At 44.1% G+C, this 25,956-nt stretch overlaps 1 protein-coding gene across 1 annotated transcript in view; it reads left to right on the top strand.

Moving 5' to 3' along the window:
* The window catches only part of LOC129032301 (neuroblastoma breakpoint family member 3-like), a 40,147-nt gene extending 14,631 nt beyond the window's left edge, over positions 1–25,516 (top strand). Inside the window, 12 exon segments of the mRNA XM_063650835.1 lie at positions 13,846–13,903; positions 14,177–14,246; positions 16,799–17,012; positions 18,388–18,510; positions 19,340–19,554; positions 20,618–20,687; positions 21,150–21,364; positions 22,642–22,693; positions 23,492–23,655; positions 24,690–24,704; positions 24,707–24,741; positions 25,350–25,516. Coding sequence (XP_063506905.1) covers positions 14,222–14,246; positions 16,799–17,012; positions 18,388–18,510; positions 19,340–19,554; positions 20,618–20,687; positions 21,150–21,364; positions 22,642–22,693; positions 23,492–23,655; positions 24,690–24,704; positions 24,707–24,741; positions 25,350–25,385 — 1,164 coding nt within the window. The 5' untranslated portion in view covers positions 13,846–13,903; positions 14,177–14,221 and the 3' untranslated portion in view covers positions 25,386–25,516.
* Positions 25,517–25,956: the final 440 nt, after the last annotated feature.

Raw genomic sequence — 25,956 nt, 5'->3', positions numbered from 1 at the left:
GATACTGGAATGTGGCTGGGGAGAGCTCAGACCCACAGAAATTGCACTCTGTGGGACCCCAGTGACTCAAACCCCTTGTGAAATGCTGGCTGCTTGGTGTGAACTGACGCCTCAACAATGTTAGCAGCAGCTAGCTCTGGTGTTTCTGGGCAGTCCTATTGGCTGAAAGCTGGGGAGGCTGCCATAAGGCTTTCTGGAAATATTTAAAATGGACAATTTACTGGGAAAGGGTGTGTTCTTGCTTTGTAGCTAATGCTGTGGGACCCTCTGGTGGCCACAGTGGGAGTAGCTTGGCAGTGGGGTTTACTTTCTCTTGAGTGGAAAGGCAGGAAAGCCTTGGCTGGAAACCAGAGGATTGAATATGGGGCTGGAAAGATTACCTAGTTGGCTTGAGATGGAGGCTGTGATTTAGGTTGACATCCTACCCCATTTTCTCTTGCTTTTGGCAGCATTTCTCTGGGCTTGAGCAGTGAGAAAAGTAATGCTCTGTGTACAAGATGCCAAAAAAAAAAAAAAAAAAAAGGTGAAAATAGGCTGTTAAGTTGAACTAGAACTAGTGTCTGGTACCATATGGACCAAAACCTCAGTTTGGGCATAGGATTCCACCAGTTTTATTGGTTGACTTTTAAGTGAATTCATTCCAACAGCTTTGAGCACAGATATTCTGAAAGCTGAAGTGCTTAGCTGGTGGAGGATGTACTGGCTAGTAATTAGTGAGGCATCTGTGAGGTCTTATATCATGTGACCAGTGTATGGTCATATGACCAACATATGGTCATTTGATATAAGAACACAAATGGGCTGGACGCGGTGGCTCATGCCTGTAATTTCAGCACTTTGGGAGGCCGAGGTAGGCAGATCCCTTGAGGTCAGGAGTTCAAGACCAGCCTGACCAACATAGTGAAACCCTGTCTCTACTAAAAATACAAAATTAGCTTGGTGTGGTGGCGCATGCGTGTAATCCCAGCTGCTTGAGAGGCTGAGGCAGGAGAATTGCTTGAACCCAGGAGGCGGAGGTTGCAGTGAGCCGAGGTCGCACCACTGCACTCCAGCCTGGAGACAGAGCAAGACTCTGTCAAAAACAAACAAACAAACAAACAAACAAAAAACAAAAAACCCCCACAAACATACTCCAAGTCTTCTTTTTAAAAACTAACACAATAATTTTATATTCTACGAAGTTCTGTCTCGTATGTTACCTTATTTGTTTCTTATGATCACTCCAATAAATATTTTAGGTTGATTAGTGCTATGATTATAGTAATAATTTATTGTGGTTTACGTATATTATCTGTAAATCTAACAAAAGCCCTGTAAAATAGATACCCAGTCTGTTTTCAGATGTGGAAAGGAAGCTCAGAGAGGCTACATAACTTCCCTAAGGGCATTGATATAGTCCTATTGGAACCCAGATAAGCTTAGTCTCAAAGCCTCCCCTCTTGTCACCACCTGACTCTGCCTTACTCTTGGTAGAACCGCAGCGATGACAGCTGCTTGGGAACATAACCACAATCTGGGTAGGAACATGAGAAGTGTTCACAACCAGCACTGAGGTGAGGTAGCATATGTGGCCAGTGCTGCATGGGGGACTTCAGAACAGCAGGCTCCCTCTTGGCTGGACTCTTAAGAATAACTTCATGGGTGACATAGGATTTGAAGTGAGCTTTGCAGGTTGGGTCAGATTTGATAGGCTTGATTGAGCATATGGGACAGGAGCTGAGAGAAGAGTAGTCCTGGGGGAGGAGTAACATGAGGGAAGATGCCGAGGGGAGTATGCACAGGTCACACTGGAGGAACAGCAAGAGTGGCTAGAAAGAGGGATTGGGTGAGGGATGAGGGCTAGATTATTGATGCTTTTGAATTCCAGCCTAAAAACTTAAATGGTAGACACAGTGAAATCATAGAGGGAGGAACCACGGCCAGCTGTGGAGGAGAGAGCAGCTGTGATGCGAGAATGGGGTGGAGCTGGGAGAAAATGAGGGCCAGGAGATGAGGGAGGCCCACCCGGGAATGATGGTGGCAAGCGTGCATGAGAAGGTACAGATTTGAGAGAAAGAACAGGAAGAATCTGCAGGCTGCTGCTACTGAGCTCTTGGCCATAGGGAGAAGAAGGAGCAGAACTGCCTAGAAGTTTTCAGACCTGGACACCTTGTGCTCTGGTGCCTGCCAAATGCAGGGAGGAGCACTGGTTTGGGAAGGAAGGTGCAGACTAAGCTGCTAAGCTGCTGGTGGGTTTTCTTAGGTGAAAACAACCTGCTTTGTGATTAGTCTTAAGTTGTTTGCCCCACCTCTGATGTGGCGACCTGCAAGGAAGGGTGTGTAGACACTGGTTCTCTCAGTTGTTGGTTCATAGATAACTCTTTCCTGGGCAACACTCTATGGCTCCCTGCACAGCTCACAGTCAGGCTGGAACTCTGGCAGGATGCCTGGCTCCAGCATAGTTTTCCCCAGCCAGGCTCAGCCATCTAGTTGTGAGGGCATTAGATTGGGAGTCTGTCATTTGGCTGTAGCTGCTGGGCTGGGTGCTGTGGGGAATGCACAGATGAAGGCAGCATGGTCCTTCCGTTTGAAGAATTCACACTCCAGGTGAGGAGACAAGTGGTGATGGAAGGCAGTGAAGGGAGGCCAGAAGGTAGACATACTGGCTGGGGACAGATTGTAGGACCAGATAGCCACTAGGATTTGGCCAGATGTGATTTCCACCATGAAGCCTCCCCACCCTCACCTAGACCGGGGTTGGGTGTTGCTCCCTTAGCCTCTTGTGGCCCTTATCATAGAGTAGGGCCTATCTGCCTATTTGTCTCCCTTGATGCTTGTTGTCTCCCTTGATGCTTGTTGGTTCCTTGGGGAGAGATTTCTCTTGGTGTGTTGTGTGTTCTGAGCAGAGTATGCTCTCAGTGGATTTTGGCAGGAACCATAAATCGGTGATCAACACAGGATGATAAGAAGAGTTGTCCTGAGGCATCTGAGGAAGGGAAGAGTGCCATGATGGAAATGTCCCTATAGCCCACGTCAGCCTGAGCGTGCTCAGTTTCTCTTTTTTGAAAAACATGACAAAATTTATCATCTATTCCAGCAAAAAATGAGTTAAAATGTTTTAAAACACATTCAGACTTTTTAGCTTAATCTGTTCATAAACCATAACAGTAAATACATTATCCGTGACTGTTGTGAAGGTCTATTCCTGATAGAAAAGCTTCCTGGTGTGAGACACCTGTCCATCACCTTGACCCGACACATGATCATGCATATTTTTTCCTGTTACTGTTTCATGGTGGCAGCTGTGGTGAAGTCGAAGGCAGATTAGACAATCGATTTGAGCTCTGGTTCTCTCATTCATTAGCTTTGTGACCTAAGGCAAGTCACTTAACCTCCCTGCACATATTTCTTCATATTCAAAATGAATATGAATATATATATATATAATAACGACTATTTGAGAAACCCATTATATTTTACAAATCCATTTTTTTGGTATACAGATGTTCCGAAGCTTATGATGGGGTTATGTCCAGGTAAACTCATGATAAGTTGAAAGTATCGTAAATTGAAAATCCAGCCCAGAGACTTTTTGGTAAAAGAATCACCAATACTTAAAGTCTGAAACTTTGTGGTTGTGTATTGCTTTTGCAACATCAGAAAGTCAAAAAGTCTCGTTAAGTTGAACCATTGTAGGTTAGGGATTGTCTGTATTTATTCAGGTACTTGCTGAGTGCCAGCTGTATGCCTGGCACTACCTAAACACTGTGGATACAGAAATAAAGATACAGTCCCTGCCTTTGGGAATCCCAGTCTAACAGGGCAGGAAGACAAATAGAGCAACACTTACTTCTTATTATCATGGCCGAGGTGACTCTGATTGTTGCTGGAGTGCAAAACAGAAAGCAGAGATATCTGGAGCTTACGGGGTGTTAGGGAGGCTTCCTGGAGGAGGAGGTACTTAAAGAAAATCTTGACAGAAAAGTAAGAGCCAGTCAAGGAAGGTGAGGAAAATGAAGTAAGGGAGAAGCCCCTGGAGAAATACAGATGATTTGGAGGTTTGTAGGTGTGTGGGGTGTGTGTTCAGAGGCTGCAGGAGATCAGGACATGGAAACCACAAAGGGCCAGATCACTAAGAGCCTCCGATGCTGAGTAAAGACATTTGAGCCTTATTTTGAGTATGGTGAGGAGACATTGAAAGTTTAACACTTATATATTTATATTTCTGATTATAAAGTTACTGAGTATCCACTGAGAGAAAAATGAAAAATACAGAAACATATAAAGAAAAAAAGGATATCCAGAGACAACCATTGTGCATATTTTGGTAAATACACTTGGTGATATATATATAGCACTATAGCTCCATAGCTATAGATATGGCCATATGTCTATATCACCAAATATCTATCTATCTGTATATAGATATAAATAGATATCCTGGCTACTTAAGGTGTGGTCTGAAGTGACATGGTTCACCTGCCAGTATAATGGTTTAAGAGACTGGCCACTTTTGAAAGTCCCTCATGTCTCTCATTCCAATATCTTCTAGGGTTAAAAATTTATAGGCCACAGTTGAATAATTCTTGGTTTCCCAGGACCTTGTGGCGGATGCCTTCTTTCACTGAGCATTCATGGGGCGCCTATAAGGTGCCAGACTCTACTCTGTGATAGGGATCCCATTGTAAGCAAATCTCAGGTCACTGCCCCATGGAGCCCACCTCTGTAGGGATCGAAAGTGGGCAGAGATATAGGGGCACAGCCAGTTTGTGTCCTTCCCCGGTGCGTGCCTGCTGGGTCCTGGGGGACTGGAAGCAAGTGCAAGCAGTGAAATGCTGTGAAGCGAGGCATTAGCTGGGCATGGTGGCACATGCCTGTGGTCCCAGCTCCTCAGGAGGCTGAGGTGGGAGGATCACCTGAGCTTGGGAAGTTGAGGCTGCAGTGAACCAAGATAGTGCCACTGCACTCCAGCATGGGTGACACAGTGAGACCTCGTCTTAAAAAAAAAAAAGAGGCAAATGGATGACTCCAGACCTAGGGGCTGAGGCCCCCCCTGCAGCGGGGCAGCTTCTGAGGCAGGTGAGGAGCAGCAGGGAAAGTCGTGGCCTGGTGTTCCCTGTCACAGTGCCCCAACTCATTCCTGTGGATGTCCAAACTTGCCCAAAGGCAAAACTCAATGTCTGTGGCTCCAGTCGATTTTGAATGTGTTTCAGAGGAGTATAGAGGGGTTGGGGAGCCCCCTCTCATCGTATGGTAAACAGTATATGGTTTAACATTATTGTGTCTCTGTGCTATAATTGGTTAGCACGTGGCTGTTTATGGAAAATACTGGTAGTTTAAGCCCACCACAATGTTCTAGCCTTCACTCAAGTTTATCTTCCTTCTCTCCCTTCCCTTTCTTCCCTTCCTTCCTTTCCTTTCTTTCCCTTCTTCTTTCCCTTCCTCCCTTCCCTAACCTTTCCTTTCTTCCCTACCTCCTTTTATTTCCTTCCCCTTCCCCCTTTCCTTCCTTGACCACTCTGCAATGAAACCTAAGCTTTTTTTTTCTGGCTTCTGATTCTCTCTCAAAATTTACCAGTCTCTGGAGCCGCTTGTGTCTTTAAGCAGAGAGATCATCCTATAGCCCTCAGCTCTTCCCAGCCTCCTTCTCCTTTGATCTCTGGGCATCGCTGGGGCAGCTGCTGAGTCTCAGGGGTTCCTAGTCTTCACCAAGTTCTGCCCTGAGATGGTTTCTCCCTGTCCTTACCAGAAGCCTGTGCTGTCTGGAGCACTGAGGCTGTCTCCAGCTAACTGATCTGCTCTCTGGATTTCAGGGACACCCACAGGGCCAGAGGTTGAAGGCATAGGCGTTGATATCTCCAACTGTTCTGACTCCAGGTTGGTGCACCTCAACGCCCAGTATTAACCACATAATAACAGGATGCCACCAAAATTTTGATTTGGGGCTGTTGCATCCTAACTTTAATAAAATTTAATAGACTTTATTTTTTAGAGTAGTTCTAGGTTTACAGATAGATTGAGCAGATAGTATAGGGAATTCCCCTATTCTCCCTTGTCCCCTAGCACACCATTTCCTCTATCATCAGTATCGTGCATCAGTGTGATACATTTTTACAATGATTAATCAATATTGATACATCATTATTAACTAAACTCTGTAGTTTATATTAGGGTTCATTCTTTTTACAGTTCTATGGGTTTTAACAATTACCTAATGTCATGAATCCCCAGTACAGTATCACACAGAATAGTTTCACTGCTGAAAACCTCCTTGTATTCAACTCAATTCATCCCTCCTCCACGCTTGGCAATCACTGATCATTTTACTATCTCTACCATTTTGACTTTCCTGGAATGTCCTAGTGTTGGAATCATACAGTGTATAGTTTTTAGACTAGTTTCTTCCTAGCATTACGTATTTAAAGTTCCTCCATGTTTTTTCATGGCTTGATAGCTCATTTCTTTTTATCACTGAATAATATTCTATTGTACAGATATACCACAGTTTGTTTAGCCATTCACTTAGTGAAGGACATTTTGGTTACTTCCAATTTTTGACAAGTATGAGTAAAACTGTTCTAAATACTTGGATGCGAGTTTTTTGAGTAAACATGTTTTCACATTACTTTGGTAAATACCTAAAACTGCCATTGCTGGATTATATTGCAATACTATGTTTAGCGTTGTAAAAAAAAACCTGCCAAACTGTTTTCCAAAGTGACTACCATTTTGCATTTCCACTAGCAATGAATGAGAGTTCCTGTTGCTCTGCATCTTTGACAGCCTTTGGTATTGTCCCTTCTTTGGATTTTAGCCATTCTATTAGGTGTATAGTGGTATCTGATTGTTTTAATATGCAATTTCCTAGTGACAAATGATTTTGAGCATCTTTTTCATATGCTTATTTGCCATCCATATATCTTTTCTGGTGAAGTGTCCAGATCTTTTGCCTATTTTTAAATTGGGTTGTTTGCTTTTTTATTATTGAGTTTTAAGAGTTCTTTATATGTTTTGGACACCAGTCTTTCATCAAATCTGTATTTTGCAAATATTTTTCCCAGACTATAACGTGTTTATTCATTCTCCTAACAGTGTCTTTCACAAAGCAGTTTTTAATTTTAATGAAGTTCAACTTATCAATTTTTTGTTTCCTGGATTGTGCTTTTGGCATTGTATCTAAGAAGTCATCACCATACCCAAAGTCACCTAGATTTTCCCCTATGTTATTGTCTAGGAGTCTTACAGTGTTTTCTTTTTTTTTTTTTTTTGGAGACAGAATCTTGCTCACCCAGGCTGGAGTGCAGTGGTGCGATCACGGCTCACTGCAACCTCTGCCTCCCGGGTTCAAGCAATTTTCCTGTCTCAGCCTCCTGAGTAGCTAGGATTACAGGCGTGCGCCAACATGCCCAGCTAATTTTTGTATTTTTAGTAGAGACGGGGTTTCACCATGTTGGCCAGGCTAGTCTTGAACTCCTGATCTCGTGATCCGCCTGGCTTGGCCTCCCAAAGTGCCAGGATTACAGGTGTTAGCCACTGCGCCCGGCCCAAGTCTTACAGTTTTGCACCTTACATTCAGGTGTAAGATCCATTTAGTGAAAGGTGTAAAATCTGTGCCTAGATTTATTTATTTTTCGCATGTGGATGTCTGGTCATTCTAGCACCATTTGTTGAAAGTACTATCCTTGCCCTGTTAAATTGCCTTTGTGCCTTTCTCAAAGATCAGTTGACTATTTATGTATGACTATTTCTGAGCTCTGTATTCTTTTCCATTGATCTATTTGTCTGTTTTTTCTTTCTTCACCAATTCCACACTGTTTTGGTTACTTTAGCTTTATAATTAGTACTGAAATTGGCAGTGTCAGTTCTCTGGGGATTTTTCTGATCTTTACTATGAATACCTGGTTGGGCTCCTGGTGGTAAAACTTAGAAAAGTGTGAGTTCCCCCTAAGTCTGAGCCCCAAGTTTTTAATGCTCAAGCCAGGCCACCCTCAGCTTCTAGAAATCTGTCAGTATCATTTATGTGCTCCTTCCAGTTGCTGGCTTCAGCATGTTCTCTTCCTGCTAACCTCTGATTCCCTGTATTTGCCTGTCTTTTTAGTTTTCAGGGTGGCAATTTGCCCTGTGACCTCTCCTCTAGTCCATCTAAGAAGGGTTGATAATTTTCAGTTTGTTGAGCTTTTTTCTTGTTGTTAGGACAAGTGGTGACTTCCTAACTCTTTACATGTTGGAGTAGAAACCGGAAATTTCATTTAAAAAATTACTTGTAATAAAAGTTACTAATTGTAAATGTAGAATTTAATCATTTAAGTTGATATACAGAATTTTGCAGTCATCACCTCAGTCCCCTCTTAGAATACATTTCTTACCTTCCCAAATTCTCCAGAGCCTCTTTGCGGTCATTTTCTAATCCCTGGTCACCATGACGGAGCCTGAACAAAATAAAAATTTGGAAAACAGACAACATTAAATTTAAACTTTTATTAGATTGGAATTTTATGTAATGGACCATTGTCTTACTTTTGTGGCAACTAGAAGAGATATTGTATTCTAAGGACTTTCTTTGGGGGAACTTAATAGTAGTCCTGTTTATTGCTGTCCTTGAATTGGTTAATTCGTGCTGGTGACTGATAGTTGCTATCAGACCTTATCTGGTGAGCACAAGTGAAAGAGCTAAAAAAAAAATCTTCTATTAGAAATGTAGATGATGAATTTACAGATAATGTTATGTGGAGTTAAGTATTTTTTTTTTTTTTTGAGACAGAGTTTTGCTCTTGTTGCCCAGGCTGGCGTGCAATGGCACAGTCTTGGCTTACTGCAACCTCCGCCTCCCGGGTTCAAGGGATTCTCCTGCTTCAGCCTCTGGAGTAGCTGGGATTACAGATATGCGCCACCATGACCTGCTAATTTTGTATTTTTAGTAGAGACGGGGTTTCTCCATGTTGGTCCGGCTGGTCTTGAACTCCCAACCTCAGGTGATCCACCCACCTCAGCCTTCTAAAGTGCTGGGATTACAGGCGTAAGCCACCGTGCCTGGCCAGGAATTAAGTATTTTACCATCTTTTTTCTTTCAGAAATTTGGTTGGTAACATTGAAGAGACACTCCTCACCTGCCTGAAATGCCCTTCATTATCTTTTCAGGTTGCAAGGGCTCTGGAACAGCCCTTGCAGTACTCACATAAAGCTGAGTATAACATTTTACTGTAGTCCTGTGCTTTTTTACTTTTTTGTGCTTACAAGGATTAGCATACATGTATGTGAAAATATAAAATCAAGAGTAGAAGCCAGGCACGGTGGCTCACACCTGTAATCTCAGCACTTTGGGAGGCTGAGGCAGGTGGATCACAAGGTCAGGAGTTCAAGACCAGCCTGGCCAAGATGGTAAAACTCCATCTCTACTAAAAATACAAAAAATTAGATGAGCGTGGTGGTGGGTGCCTGTAATCTCAGCTAGTCGGGAGGCTGAGGCAGAGAATTGCTTGAGTCAGGGAGGCAGAGGTTGCAGTGAGCTGGGTTTGCACCACTGCACTCCAGCCTGGGCGACAAAGCGAGACTCCATCTCAAAGAAAAAAACAGTAGAGATAGGCATCTGTAACTAGTTTTCTGTTGCTGCCTATTAACACATTATAACAAGTTAGTGGTTTGAAACCACAGAAATCAGGAATGAAGTGATTGGGTTCTCTGATCAGGGTCTTAGGAGGCTGAAATCCAGTTATGGGTTGCCTGTGCTTTCATCTAGAGCTCAGGCTACTCTTCCAAGTTCACTACAGATGTATTGGCAGAATTCATCTTCTTGTGTTGGAGGACTGAGATCCCTTTTTCTGTGCTGGCTCTCAGCCAGGAGACACCCTGATTCCAGAGGCCACCTGCATTCTTTCTCCCTTGGCCTTTCCCACCATACAACCAACAACAGCTCACGGAATTCTTCTCAAGCTCCCATCCTCTCTGATTTTGTCTTCTCCTACCCACTAGAGAAAGCTCTGGCACTTATGGAGTGATGTGATGAGATCTGGCCTACTCAGGAAAGCTCAGCCTTTGTATTAGTATGTTCTTGCAATGCTATAATTAACTACCTGAGACTGGGTAATTTATAAAGAAAAGAGGTTTAATTGGCTCATGGTTCTGTGGACTGTACAGGCTTCTGCTTCTGGGGAGGCCTCAGGAAACTTACAATCATGGCAGAAGCAGGAGAGAGAGAGAGAAGGCGGAAGTGCTACACACTTTTAAACAACCAGAACTCATGGAAACTATCATGAGACACCACTTGGGGCGTGGTGCTAAACCATTAGAAACCACCCCCATGATCTAATAACCTCCTGCCAGGCCCCACCTCTAACATTCAGGATCACAATTCAACATGAGATTTGGGTGGGGACACAGAGCCAAAGCATATCACTCTTTAAAGTCATATAATTGCCATGTAACAACATGATTACAGGAATGATGCCTCACCACCTTAACAGGTTCCAGAGAGAAGGGGACAGCTGTTTGGAGACCATTTTAGAAATTCTGCCTATCACAGTTCAACTTCTCGTCCCCAGACATTCATGTTTCTCCTAGATGCAAAATACATTCATCCTCTCACCTAAGGTTCCCGAGTTTCATGTCATTAATGCATTAGTTCAAAGTGAAAAATGTCATGTAGATCTTATCTGATCAAAAGTTTAAAATCTCATCTAAATCATCTACACCAAGTGTGAATGAGGCTTCTGAGGGTGTCCATTAAGTACAGATCCTTTTTTTTTTTTTTGAGGGAGTCTCGCTCTGTTGCCCATGCTGGAGTGCAGCGGCACAACCTTGGCTCACTGCAACCTCTGCCTCCTAGGTTCAAGCAATTCTCTTGCTTTAGCCTCCCGAGAAGCTCGGATTACAGGCATGTCCACCACACCCAGCTAAGTTTTTTTGTATTTTTAGTAGACATGGTGTTTTGCCCTGTTGGCCAGGATGGTCTCCAACTCCTGACCTCAGGGGATCTGTCTGCCTTGGCCTCCCAAAGTGCTAGGATTACAGGCATAGGCCACTGCACCCAGCCCAAGTACAAATCCTTGACATAATTCCCTTACCTCTGCTGAGCTGTGAAATTGAACAAAGCTTATCTGCCCTCAACGTGCAATGGTAGGACAGTCATAGAATAACAATGCTAGTGATTCTTGTTCAAAAACAGGGAAAGTGGAAGGAACAAAGTCACTGATCCAAAACCATTTTGAAATGGGGCTGAGCAAAATCCAGCAGGAATTTCTTGATTAGGATCCACAGCCTGGAACTAACCCTCTATCTGTGACATGGGGCTTTGCCTCTGGGCTCTGCATTTCTTTCTATCTTTATTCAAATCATTTTATTCTCCTTCTCCTTGAACTCCTTTGGTTCTTCACCTTTCTCCTTATGGCAGCATCCTCCCCTTAATGGTGCATCCTCTCTAGCAGAATTGGTCAGATATTGCCCATGTCATGGTCCTGACCATCTCCACGTGGGGCTGTCCTCGTGACCCCCTGCTCCTTTGGGACCCTGTTCGCTGACCTGACCACTCTCAGTCATGATTGCTTTCAGCTGATCTGGCTGGCTTAGAAGAAAACCTAGGACTGTAGAGTCCCAGAACCAATCTCTGCCCTTCAAGAGAGGAAGAAAGTAACAGGGATCTTCATCAAGAAATGACCTACATGAGGGCCTGGACTCTCCAGCAGTTACAGCAGTTACAGCAGAGGAAAGTTTCTGAAGCAGAATGGAGGGGCTGAGATCCCAGGCCGGGAAAGCAGGATTGTGTCAAGCACTATTTAATCCTTATGTGCTCCCTGCCCCGATCTACCAACCAGCAAATGACAACTGACCGCGTATAAATACTAGGACTACAGAACCGTGATAAAGGTTTGTCCAAGGAAAGGCCCTTTCACTATTTTTGCTTTCACAGTGGAAATTGCTATTTTTGATCCAAAGTTTTCTGAAACGCGGCAGTGAGCTCCTGGAGGGTGAATTAGGTGCTTTGGACAGGGACGCTGAGGCCAAGGCTTGTGTGGTCGATCTGCTGCCACCATGCGGTGAGGGAGCCTGGGAGCGTCTTAGTCTTTCTTGGCTTCACTTTCCTTGTCAATAAGGTAGGGGCTTATTGTTCTCTCTGAGGTCCCTTCCTGCTGTGTTTTCTCTGAGTGTCTGAAGAATGGAGATGGTTTTTAATGCTGCCCATGACCTGCAGCTGAGACCTGCCTCTATGTGTCTCCTGCAGAAGCCTGAGCTGAGTCCACACCCTGGAAGCCCAGAACTGAGGGAACAGGTGGAAGAAAGAAAGTCAGCAGGTTTAGGGGATGAGAATAACCACAAAGGACAAGCCATTGGTAAATGAAAACCAAAGAAGGGGAGAATACGGACAAATTGGGTCAGAGGCTTCAGGGGAAATGGGCAATGCCCATCATCATCCAGACCCTCAGGGAGCAGCGTGAGCTGAGCAGTGGGGACTGAGAGAGAATCTTACTCTCTTGGCTCAGAGCTGGTTTATAGTGAGGGGCAGCAGCAACTTCAAGAGGGGGAGGATGCGACCATGAGCCCCCGCCCCAGACCCAGGAGCCTTGACCTTGGGGCTGCCGTAGCAGTGGTTGCTCTTCAGGTCAGTGTGGGCTAGAGGGAATAACCAGGCTGGGAGAAGGTTTGGAGACATCCATTCTTACATTAAACAGGTCTGCCCTAGGTCACATGCCAGAGTAAGTGTCCCTTGCTTGTATATGAAGCAGTGATACTAATAATCTTCTTCTTTCTTTACAGTTGAGGGAGGTTTCTCATAAATATTTATTGGTTATTTAATTTTCTTTATATTGTGCTAAGCACTTGGGATTCAGATATTTAATGTCCCTCCAAAGGAACTCAAGCCAGTGAGTGGGAGAACACAAGCAGATCATTTCAAAAAATATGGTAGTTCTACCACACTGAGGTGTTATGGCAGCCCAGAGGATGGGAGGGTATGTCAAAGGACATTGCTCCTAATGACAAGGGGAACCATAAGAGAAAATTTTCAGAACAGACCAGTCTTCCTCTAAGCTTCCACAGGGGAGGATCCTGGGGCATGGATGGTGTAAAGCAGGCGCCTCTCCAGGGAAGGGTATTTGCAGCATCCTGAGAGAAAGAGCATCCTTACAAGACATTTGGGACAGAAATGTAGGTGAGAGGATTGGAGGTTTGCAATCGCTTTTATTCAATCATTGATGAACACTGCTGAGAGGCCCCTCTGTGCTGGGCCCTTAGCTAAGAACCATGAACACAGAGATGAGTAAAATAGGATCTCAGCTCTCATAGAATTCTCAGTCTAGTGACTGGTGAGTCATGAGAAGTGTAGTGATGGTGGGTTCATTGGAACCAGTGGCCCATGCCACATGAGATGGCCTCAGTGGATGGCCTGGTTCCCCTTCTGGTTGTCTCCAACAGCTGGATGACCTGTCCTGGGCCAGTGACCCTGGACTTCAGCCATATTTCAGCATCTCAAGGTACAGTATGCCAACACCTCAGCTCCATGCTGAGTCAAAGCAGTTAACACAGCCAAGGTATTCAGAGGACACTAATGATAACAGTAGCTATTGACTATTTCCTGGCCAGCTGGGGAAATAAAGAAGTAAGTTTAATAAGTCTTCTAAATTTGTCCTTGCCATTGTGATAAATAACTTTATCTTGATAATTAATTATATTGTGGCAAATTAATTATAACTTGCCATAATGATAAATAACTTTATCCTGAGTACAGCAGAGACACAAGCCCTTCAGGACACATGCCTGAGGCAATGACAGTCTAACTTTGAAACATTGGAAGACCTAGTTTCAAATTCAAGTTTGCTTTGAGTAGAAATTAACTTTACCTCTTTTTGCATGGCGATGGGGCCAATCTTCCTTAAGCTGCTCCTTACAAGAAAAGGAATCATACTGCTAAGCATTCAGACTTCAGCAGACATGGGTAAGTAAGGAAGTCTTATAAATCTATTCTAGCCTCCTAGCAAGAAACCAGAAATTTAGCAAGTTCATTGATGTTCAGGACAGTTGTGTTCACTAGATCAGAGGCACTGAGACATGAAGAACAGACCCCCTAGTAAAAGGGAAATAATTCCTTCCTGTCTTAGGACACCACTGCCAACTTCAGGGAAGTGGGAAAACAGCTTCTCATTCTACAGTATGGGTTGCCTTTGTGTCTGGAATGTGTCTGACGTCCTGATCCCTGTGCCTATTTCAGGGAGCCTTGGGAGCAGCCCGAATCACTGATGGAATTGGACAGTGCATGGAGATGGTTCAGCAGGACAAGGGTAAGTGCGGGGGCGTGGCCAGGTCATACCAAGAGACAATGAGCAGCGCTGATGACAACAAAGATAAAATCAAAAGTTTGTGCTTTGACTTCAAAAACTCAAACCAATAACTAATTTGCTCTTATAAGTAATAACAAGTATTTTTCTATTTACATGAGGATTTAATCTCGAAACAGAAATCACAAAAATATTAAGTCCAGGGCATAAAACCTAAACCATAGCTTATATTTATTCTTTCTAAATAGAGCTAACAGTAAAATCTTCTTCATGAAACATAAATTGTGATTATAAAAAGGCAAAAGTCTTAGTGAGAATCATTGGTATTCCACAGAACAGTGAATTAAACACAGCAAAGGGAAGACCCAGGTCTCATACTTCTCTTGCATATTCCAAAGTTCCAGGGAAATTCCAGGTGGTAGAGGTTATTTCCCATACTGTTAAAGCAAGGTTGCAGACACTTCTGAATTTTGGTCCCAGTACTCTAGGAGGGCACACCTCTGTCCTGGAAAATAATACAGGAATGAATACTCTTCCCGTGACTCATTCTGGTCATTCTTCCAGCATCACAAAAACCAAAAAGTAGAAATATGGCCAAATACATGATTAGCTATCCCTCTTGTTCAGGTTTCTTAGCTGATTCTTATGGATAATAGCATTACCTTAAGGATTATGATGAAGATATGATGTCCAAATATGTGCACAGTTTTGAGCAAAATGCCTGGTACGAATTGGTCACTGAATAATTACTGAATAATTATATGAATATTTACTGAATTTATGGATCCTATGAATAATTACTGAATAATTGTTGTGATTGCTTTTATTGGCAGTGCTCAAAATTCATCCCTGTGTGACCTCAAGTAAGCCACATAACTTTGTGATCCTGCAGTTTCATCATATTTAACATGAAAAAAACTTGACAGATTTTCATTCTGCCACAGAATGTCAGGTCTCCCAGACACCAGAAAATACATTGACTTAAAGTCTTTGATACATCTCAAAGCAGTATCCCTACGCAGTATAGTTGGAAGATGGTGGGGGCTGTAGAGAGGGATGCTTTCAAATGGGATTGATCCAGTCCTCCTTCCTTCACTTCCACGTGAATGCTGGGTAGCCCAGGGTCACACCCACTGCACCCTCAACTCAGGCAAGTCCAGCAGCCAAACTGAGGAGACCCGGGCTACAGAACAGTCTCTCAAGTTCCAGGCTCACAAAACCTAGGTGGGAATGAAAGCTGAGAAAGTGAGGAGGTGGTTCAGGGGATCACTCTCCCCTACTCATTCCTCTCACTTCAAACTCACCTTCTACTGCACAGCAACACTGAGGATCACCAAATACCAACTACTAACACCAAGACCATGACCTTGATGTTGCCACGTTCTGTTAGTGGAAAGCAACCACACATCAGTTGTGTTAGTCCAACTCAGAAAAATATTTACCAAGCAATATTCCATAAGAACTGCCCATGGCCCTCTTCTTTTCAATATATGGGAAAACTAAAGGAAAACAACAAAATAGTATCAGGTTTGCAAGACTTCCCAAGATAGATGGTCACACATGTTTTCAGGAGCTCCCTATATAAATGATTTTGATCACTTGATACCTTGAAAAGAGCTCTTATGGGCCCAGAATGACATCCATAAGTGACAAGTATGAAATGTAGTGTTCAGTCACATTAAAAAACAAATCATCCCACTTAGAGGAAAAGCTTTGGATGTAGAAATGTCAAACTGGTCTTAAATGTAATGAAAAGCCAAGATGGTGCCCCAGTAAGAAAAAAGAAATCAGCATAGCAATGGGACGCAGCAAGAAGAATACTGAGACAGGAAAGAAAACATTTTTAAAAAATTAATTATTCATTCACTTTCTAGTGGATACAGAAAAAACTGCAGAAGACCCACAGGATATCATGGCAGTCTAAAAGTTTGATATCTTACACTGTGGAAAAGCCTTAAATTCTATTTTAACGTGAGAGAAGGTGGAGTGACTGACTTCATGACTACCATTTAGAAAATATAACCTGTTGGGAAACTATTTCTGCCTTGATGATTTTGTACACACAAGAGATGAACAATGAGGAAGATGCTTAGATGTATTGGGAAAGAGATGGGTCTGTGGCATTGTCACAAGGGTACACATATACTGAGAGTGAATGCTGAAGGAAAGGCCCCCATTGGTGGTGACCTCAGGTGTGACCAGGGTGCCTGTGTTTCAGCAAAGCCTGGGCAATTGGAATGCAGGGCTCCTAAGATTCCATGACACCCCCACCTTCTAATTCTGTTATTGCAACTGCAGACCGTTACCTGGCACGCTGGCTGCCACCTCCCTCACTCTTGTCAGAGTCTGAGCTACAGGCAGTGCCTTCAGCTCTGAGCTCAGGCATCTCAAACCTTGTTTTTGCGATTAAGGACTCTAAAGTGCTGTGGAGAGTGATCATGTTTTTCTCAACAGTAAGCTAAGAATTTTAGTTACTGACATCCCTCAGTCCTGATTGAACCTATTTGATTTCACCAGTTTTTAACCCATCATGTGTTTGGGTTTCTTCTCCCCAGTCCCTGGCTCCACCTCTTCTGCCACAAACATCAGCATGGTGGTATCTGCTGGCCCTTGGTCCAGTGAGAAGGCAGAGATGAACATTGGAGAAATCAACGAGAAATTGAGCCCCCAGCCGGCAGAGAACAAACAGCAGTTCAGAAACATCAAAGAGAAATTTCTTGTAACTCAAGTGGCCTACTTCCTGGCCAACCGGCAGAAGAAATACCTTAAGTTCGATAGGCTCACCATCACAAAAGTGATGAATGATGTCCTGTCTTCTCTCTGAGAAACTAAATGCTCTCTCCATCAAAAATAATTTCATCTTTCCCATGCTTCTAGGAAAATAGGAATGGATATTTTAACATTTTGTTAAAAATGGAAGACAGAGGCAGAAAGTATTTTGCAACTTTTCCATGTTTGCAGTCAGTGGCGGTGGGATTAGAGTTAAAAATCCCAGTTCTTGATTTCTGACACAGGCACAGCACCACCTGTTTTCTCAGCAAGAGGCTAAATCATATTACTAGAATCCTCTCTGTACCATAAAAGATTCTGCAGACAAGTAGCATCTAGTCTGTTGATCTAAATATGTGGGACTCATGAACTTCCATTCAGTTCAAGTCTCTATTGTGGCCCAATAGGCAAAGCTCTGTTCTGGAGACCCTGGGGGAAACATGGTGTTAATACACAGTACCCATGCTGAGGAGATTAAAGAGAACTCTGCTCCTAATAGAACCTGTGGTATCTATAAGTGACAGCATCAAGAGCAGGGAATACCCTGGTGAGAGGGAAGTCCTGCTTCCTAGGGCACTGGCTCTTGTTCCTAAAAAGGAAGAAAGATGGCACCCAAGACTTTGTGGAGGTAGCAGTGTGTAGAGCAGGGACCCCGGGCCAGTGTCCTGGGCTCTACCCAAGTTGCTTGTCTTCTCTGTTCCTCAGCTTCTTCATCTGTCCATAGGGTACTATAATAATACCTACTTCTGCAAATTGCTGCAATGAATTACATGACCTATTTCTTGTAAACCTCCTGGAACAGTTGTTGGCACAGAGTAAACACTATTAGTTCTTCATTCTACTGTTTCTAACTTAACAGAAACTTGATTAGTATTAGGGCATATTTCCTTCATGGCCTTATGGTCTTATGCCTCATATTTTATGCAATTTATCCAGATAGTATTTTTAAAATCTTTGACATAGTTGTGCTTGAAATTCCCAGTAAAAGGGAAACCGTCAGTCCCATTGTCCTAGGGGCCTTACCAACTCTACGGAAAATCACTTCATGGCCCAGTGCAGTGTTTACAGGAGAGGCTGCAAGGCTTGAGAAAATGGCCCAGGATTCAGAGTCAGACCTCAGGGGTTGTGAATTCGGACTGCACTTCGCTGTGGTTGAATCATCTTGTCAACTTAGTTGGTGTGCCCTTGAGTTTCTCTTTCTTCATCTCTAAATTTTGGAGGATTAGATGCCAGAAAGTCGGGAGACCGAAGAGTAAAGATGTGGAAATCCCTGCCTAGAGCCTGGTACTGGGGACAGTTTTGTCCTTGGGATGGACCTGCCTCCTGTCCTGTAGGCGGTGACCACAGCAGCATGTCTAGCCTTCCACTGAGGCAGGCATGTGTGTCTTTTCTCAGAGTATGAAGAATTCAAAGACCTCATGAAATCTGTGCTGAGGGATGAGCTGCAGTTCACGGAGGAGAAGCTTGCAGAGCAGCTTGGGCAAGCTGAGGAGCTCAGGTGAGGGGGCCCCATGGGGGCAGGCAGGTGAGCAGGTGTGTAAATCTCTGAAGTACAGCAGCTGGGTCGGGAGAAGTAAGAGCTAAGCTGGGCCAGGGGAAGGGCAGGAATTGCCATGGCAGGCTCACGACACCCAAATATTTATCAAACAGAGAACAAGGATAATAATAAGTTATGGGTTGCGGTTGTTTCTCAGAACCTTGTTTTCTCTTTTTCAAACAAGTAACTGTTGAGGTGAAACTTGCATAATGCAAAATTAACCAAAGGAGTGGGAACCACCCAGCAGCATTCAGTATACTCAAAATGGTGTGCCATCACCACCCCACTTACCCTTAGTCAGAATCACCTCCTGACGGACTGTGGCTTCTCATTCTTTCACTCAATCAGTGTTGCCTTCTCGACCCTGTCATTCTTTTCTTCTTTCGTCTTTTCAATTTGCCCCATCTGCACCTAGCCTCATTTCTGTACGTGGCTTTGTATCTAGTCACCACAAAATACACTGTGTGTATTTTCACATGGAAATGTTGATGGCCAAAGTGAGGAATTGAAAGGATGTCTTTTTGAAACTGATTTAGAAAGACCTACTTTTGTTTACAGAAGAGAAATATGAATGCAACATTGTCGAGGATATTTCAGTTGCACTCTCTGATATAGAGGAAGCCTGTAAAAAATTTCTTTTTGTCTTGGCCACAGGCATTTCCCCAAACATGTGCTGACCTTCTGCTTGGAGGTCTCCTTGGGGACATTGTCTCAGAGATCTCTGTTGCAGTATTAGAACTGATCACTCATCCCTTTCCATTATCAAATTTTCTCTACTGTCTCACCTTAGGCCATATAAAGTCCTGGTTCACTCTCAGGCACGAGAGCTGGCCCGGTTAAGGAAGAGATTACAGGAAGGGAGAGATGCCTCCCGCTCATTGAATCAGCATCTCCAGGCCCTCCTCACTCCAGATGAGCCTGACAACTCCCAGGGGCAGGATATCCGAGAGCAGCTGGCTGAGGGCTGCAGGCTGACAGAGAACCTCATCCACAAACTCAGCCAAGGTAAGATGGCCACAGGCCCTGATGACACAAAACCCCAGGCTTATGAGAGACTCCAGACCTCCATACCTGCACAATGACAGTTGTATCAGTGGTGTTTTTTTCTGCTAAACATATGTGGCCATGACATGACCAGGACTTCCTGGGTAAGAACGGAGATGGGAAACCCATGGGATTGGAGGTCACAGTATTGCAAATGTCCCTCCTTCCTTGATGGAAGGTGGTCTTTGGAACAAGAGGCAGCATCTCTCCAGTTTTAAAGGACAAGAAGGAGGCTGTGACAGGAGGGTGCTTGTTAGAGTGAAAAGAGCTCTGGACTAAGAATGGAGGTTCCCAGGCTCTATCTTCAGCAATGTCCTTAGTAACTAACTGTCAGTTACTAAGGACATTGATTTATCCTTCCTGGGTTTCTCTCTCTCCATCTGCAAAGGCAGGCAAATTGTCTCTTGCAAGTGTCTTTAGCATTCAAATGTGGGAACACTTACGACTGCTTTTCAAAATGAGATGAAGCTCCTTGCCGTGTGGTGTTGGAGAAGGCACTTGATGTGGGGGCATTTGGTGGTAGGAAGTGCTTCAGACTGGAGCACTCCCCATGGAGAGAATGTCCCTGAATAACACAGCAGAAGCCACTTGGTGGGCCTGTGAAGTCCCCTGATGGACAGAGGATTGTGGGACAAGTTTGTTTGTCCTCTCCTAAGAGAAAGAATTAGTTTCGAAATGCGAACTGTGACAGGACACCAAGCCTGTGCCTGGGAATCATCTGTGGTGGGATGGGGGAGACAGTTGCCAAAGTCCAGAGAGAGGCTGGACAAGTATCCAGTGATACGGGGACCAAAAGATGTTTTCAATATTTGGCCACATCTTGATGGTGGCCCTCCAGATCAGAAATGCATTGCCTGATGGATTAGGAAACCATGCCAGGGCATTTTGTTAAAGATAAAACATGAGAGCTATCAGTTGAACAGTGACCCATGCCTAGATGTTCATGTGTCTGTGCACAGTGGGCTGACTGTGCTTGCAGAGTGTGAAGTGGGAAATATCTGAACGAATACTCCTGTATTTACAGAAAATGATGAAGATGTGGATGACGATGTTTACATTGAGGAGGCTGAGAAAGTGCGGGAATCACGTGCCCCCAGATAACACTGAATAATCAGGAGCAATAATGGGTGGTGACATATGAAAAAGATCTAGGAGGCACACTCTCTCTGGCGTCTACATTGGGCCAAAAGCCTGCATTACCCTGGCCACAGTATGTTAAATTCAACCCAGCTTAGACACAGGGTGTGGCAGCTGTTATGGTTCTCTGTGTGTGCTGAGTGTCATCTCTGTACCACACAGGGATAGCTGAGTCTCCATCCTCCTCAGCTCCTATCTGCCCAGTGCAATGAACACCAGCTGCTGTCTTCCTCTTTGGCTCCCATAGCAGCCATGCTCTGTTGCAGAGAGTGGAGGAGTGCCTGTTCCCTCTTAAAGGGAACCTTGTGTTTGCTTTCTGGGACCACTCTCTTATGCCTCCTGTCAAAACTAGCTAGGACTCCCTGCGGTCCAATCCCTCTCTGTTTAATCTTCTGTCATGTCTGTGTCACCTGGCTCATCAGGGAGGGGCAGAAGCCTGAAGAGAAGGAATTCCCTGAGGACTTACTGGAGGAATGTGCTCTCACTTGTTCAAATAGCCACCACCCTTCTGACTCCAGCCAGCCTCACAGGAAAACCAAAATCACATTTGAGGAAGACAAAGTTGACTCTGTGCTGGTTGTAGACGGTGAACCCTCTCATGATGAAGGGGAGGAAGCTCTAAACATTCTCCCAGGTAGCCTCTATATTCTATGTCCCTGGTACCTCTGTCTAGGCTGAGAAAGATCAACTCTGAAGATAGGCTCTATACACACAAATTGGTTTGAATCAAAAACTAGGATGGGATACTAAACACATTTATCAGGGAGTTTTCCTCTCCTCCTCTGCCTATGTCATGCTTCTGTCTCCCTGGGCCTGGTATCAAGTTACTGGACCCCAGGCAAGTGTGACAAACTCATAGTCACCTAAGTGCAGGAGGTGTACAGGAAGTAACTGTCAGGCCTCCCAGTTTTGATTCAGTATCTCTCATCACGTGTGATTATTCATCTGTCCCTAAACAATGTCCACGGAGTTTCTATACCTTTTTAAGGAAACTGGCAGCCTTGCCTTTGTATTTGGAGATATTGTTCCCCAGGTTTCACCGCTCTCAGCTTCAGTCTTGATCTCCTTGAAGTCAGCTTGCTTAGCTGCACAGTCACCTTGAAACCAGGATGGAAACATTTCTTCTTTATCTTTCTGATATGTTTCCATAAAGTAAGGCTGGGCCCTGGTGCTCCACCCCATCAATGGCTGATGTGATGTTTCTTTGTGGCAGCGCAGATTCTTTTTTTTTGAGATGGAGTCTCACTCTGTCACTCAGGCTGGAGTGGAGTGGCATGATCTTGGCTTACTGCAACCTCAGCCTGCTGGATTCAAGTGATTCTCCTGCCTCAGCCTCCTGAGTAGCTGGGACCACAGGTGTTCACCAACACACCTGGCTAATTTTTGTATTTTTAGTAGAGACAGGGTTTCACCATATTGGCCAGGCTGGTCTTGAACTCCTGACTTCAAATGATTCACCTGCCTAGGCCTCCGAAATCACAGATTCTTTTTAAAGCAAGAGTTGTTAGAATTTATCTATCAGTCCAGTTTCATGTATAGATGCCTCTAAACATTCAATGACCATGTTACCTGGTGAGATAAGTCAGTACTGCAGCAACACTCCCAGAAAAGAGTTTGACCAATTTTGGGGGATTTTTTTGGGAAAAAATTTTGTTTAACTTTGCACAGACTCAAGCAGAGAATATGGCGTTATCATCTACCCGTAGAGGGAGATTTTGGCCTGGGGATCTGGAAAGCAGGCTCATCTACTTTTCACCAGCCTTAATCTAGGGCACCCTAGATTATTCCTGTCAGAATCCACATTCTTGCACTGAAAATATTCATGTCTTTGTGCTGTGACTGGACACTGATTTGGTCATACGTGAAGTGTGATTTGCTTAATGTGACCTGCTTCTCTGAATTTATTTACAGAAAATCAAAGTGATCATGAGGAAGAGAAAGAAAAAGGGCCAGTGCCCCCCAGGTAACGCTGTGGAATTATGGGCTGTTAGTTCAATAGTGACACCTGGAGACTGCAAATCCAGGGAAAACAAGGAAGTGATGAATAGAATTATTTCTTCCATTTATCCAGCTACAAATTGTCCTTACTAACAATGTTGTGGGTTATTTGTAGCACTTGTATTGGTTTTAATTTCACAGTCCTCTCAAGATAGGAACCTGCAATCAGGTGAACCAGGTGAACTAACCAAACAGGGATTTCCTGGTATCACCTGTTCTCTCCCATGTGTTTAAATCCAGGGAGAGATGCATATATGCTTTCTGCCCATTTGTTGTTAGTGTGTTTGCTAGTATTTGTGCAAGAGAAGAAATTCAAAAAATAAACATATTATATCAAAATATTGGAAAAAGGGGACCCTTAATACCCAAGATCTGTGTGTCTGCATTGCCTCAAGAGCTCTGTACACTTGAATGCTGCATGTAAAATTCAACACGATTTATGCAAAGTAGTTGAAGCCCTGTGTCAGTTCTCTGTGCTGCAAGTCATGATGATAGTTTACAGGGAGAGTCTGGGTGCCCTGCAGTGGCTCATCTGTGGCAAATGTACTGAGCACATGCTGCTCATTTTTGCTCTGTCCCCAGGGCAGTCACCCTCCACCCCGCATTTAGAACATAGCTTTTTTTTTTTTTTCTCTTGAAGGAAAAATGGCTTTTCTTTCTGTGACCACTCTATTCTGTCTCCCGTCAGATCAGCTGGGAGGCTTTGTTGTCTAATCTCTGTTGGTTTGATCTTCTGTCATCCCTGTCCTGCCTGGCTCATCAGGAATCTGCAGGAGTCTGAAGAGGAGGAAGCCCCGCAGGAATCCTGGGAAGAAGGTTATTTGACTCTCTCAAGTCCTCTGGACATGTCTGCCTTCTACCAGTCTTACAGGTGCACATTGCACTCATTAGAGGAACAGCAATTCGGCTTGGCTCTTGTTATAGATAGTGAGTACTCCATTGTGAAGGTGATAAAGCACCAGTCCAGGTAGACCCCATAATCTTTGGGCCTTGCTCCCCTGGCTGGGCTGAGCTGTCATCACTGTGGGCTGGACCTATATATCAATGTAGATTTCAATCACTCTGGAGTCGAGTCTGAAGCACCGGCATGGGGTGGGTCAGTGAGCTTTGCTCTCTTCCTAGTCTTAGACCATGCCTGTGGCAGCCTAGACCAACTGTCAGGACATTGAACTCAAGGCAGGTGTGGCAAACTCACACCAAGCTCTGCAGCACATGCCCAGGAGCTGTCTGTCAGATCAGCTCATCTGAATTAAATGTCTCTTGCCAGCTACAAAGTTCCTTATGAGTTTCATTCCCCAAATATGTCTGTGTGGTTGTCTACCTGGCCAAGGCCAGTGTCACCCTTGTCTACCTCTCAGTGGAAGATGTGACCCAGGTTTCAGTGAATTTATCCCCATTTTCTGTGTCTTCTAAGTTGGCTTGTTTTAGCTCATCTTTTCATTGTTCTTGCTGGTATGTTTTCTAGATAAATGGCTGACTTTTCACTCACAAAAGCCATAATAGCTGATGCTTCTGTGTAGCACCAAGTCTCATTTTGACTCAAGAGCTGGTAGATTGCACCCATCCATGAAATCTCAGTGTCCACAATCTCATAAACCATCAAATCCTGGGTATTTGATGAGAGAAGGCTGAATATTGCCATGTCTCTTCTACAAGGTGATAGAACTATTTGCCTACAATCTACTGGAAAAAAAATTGCTCATTAGTGTGCACAGACCTAGGACAGAGCACACTGGGAAGATAACATACCAAAACAGGGGAATTTTGCCCCAGGCTCAGGAAAGGAACCAAGCTGGTTCTCTCAAGACTTGACCTCAGGCCTCCTAGATTATTTCTCTCACAGTCTCCTGTTCTCACACTGAGAAGACTGGATGTCGCTGTGTTAGGATTGTACAGAGGAATGTTTCTGTGTGCGGGGGAGACTGCTTAATGTAAGAGGCCCTGTCTGAATTTATTTGCAGGACATCAGTGTGATCATGTGAAAAAGGAGGATCAAGAGGCAACATGTCCCAGGTGAGTCTGAGAAATTGTGGGCAGTTAATTTGGTGTTGACACCTAGAGATGCCAAGTCTAGGGAAAACAGAACATGCTGAAAATAACGATTTCGTCTTTGCAGCCAAGCCTGAATTCCTCCTACAAACATTGCTGTTGGTTTTCATTGCAGCAGATGTTTAGGTTTCCATTTCTTCCTCCCCTTATCATTTACTAACCTAGTGAAGGTTGACCATGCCTGAAAAGCTGTATTCTCATGGCTACTGCATGGAAACTTGAGCACATTTTATGCAAAATTATTGAACCCACTCTTTTCATTATCACTGTACGCTGTGGGTCATGAGGACACAAACACAGAGTGTCCTTTGACTCCCTCATTGGTGTGTCACCTGGCCAATTCACTGAACTCTCTTTGTCTGTCTCTCTCTCTATGTCTCTGTCTTTCTCTTTCATCCTTTTCTACCCAGCCCTGGTCTATCCCAACATGAAGGCAATACTTTGTTAGCTCATTAATGGATCTGTCCTTTTCCTTTTTTAACCACTTCCTTATACTACCTGTGACATCTAGCTGAGGGTCTGTGGTGTCTGATTTCCCCTGGCTTATTCATTAGTTTTTCCTACTTTTCCAGGCTCAGCAGGGAGCTACTGGAAGTAGAAGAGGCTGAAGTCTTGCAGGACTCACTGGATAGATGTTATTTGACTCCTTCCAGTTATCTTGAACTGCCTGACTTATGCCAGCCCTACGGAAGTGACTTTTACTCTTTGGAGGAACAGCACATTGGCTTGGCTATTGATGTGGTTGGTGAGTAACTTACTACGAAGGTGATAAGACTCCACCTGATCTTCCGGATAAGGGTCATATTCTTACACTAAGTGGCCCTTACTGAGCTGAGAGATGTTACTGCCACAGGCAGGACCTATAGGCACCTGTAGGTTTGAATGAAACTCTAGTTCCAGTTGGAAGCCGAGACATGGAATGGCGCAGTGAGCATGGCTCTCTTCCTAGTTTCAGGCCATGCCTCTAGCCACCTGAGCCCGCTCTCAAGACCTTGGACCCAGGCAGATGTGACAAATTCACACAATTGTGATTTTGACTCATGGGTTTGTAGATTTCCTTCTTCATTCTAGTTTCGGTGTTTAAAATCCTTGCAACCAGGAACAAGCTGGGTATTTGATGAGACAGCACTGAATACTGCAGTTTTTGTCCTAGAAATCATTTGGGACATTTGCTTTAAA

This window comes from Pongo pygmaeus, chromosome 1, assembly GCF_028885625.2.
Source record: "Pongo pygmaeus isolate AG05252 chromosome 1, NHGRI_mPonPyg2-v2.0_pri, whole genome shotgun sequence".
NCBI lineage: Eukaryota > Metazoa > Chordata > Mammalia > Primates > Hominidae > Pongo > Pongo pygmaeus.
This window is presented reverse-complemented; position numbering and strand designations above follow the sequence as displayed.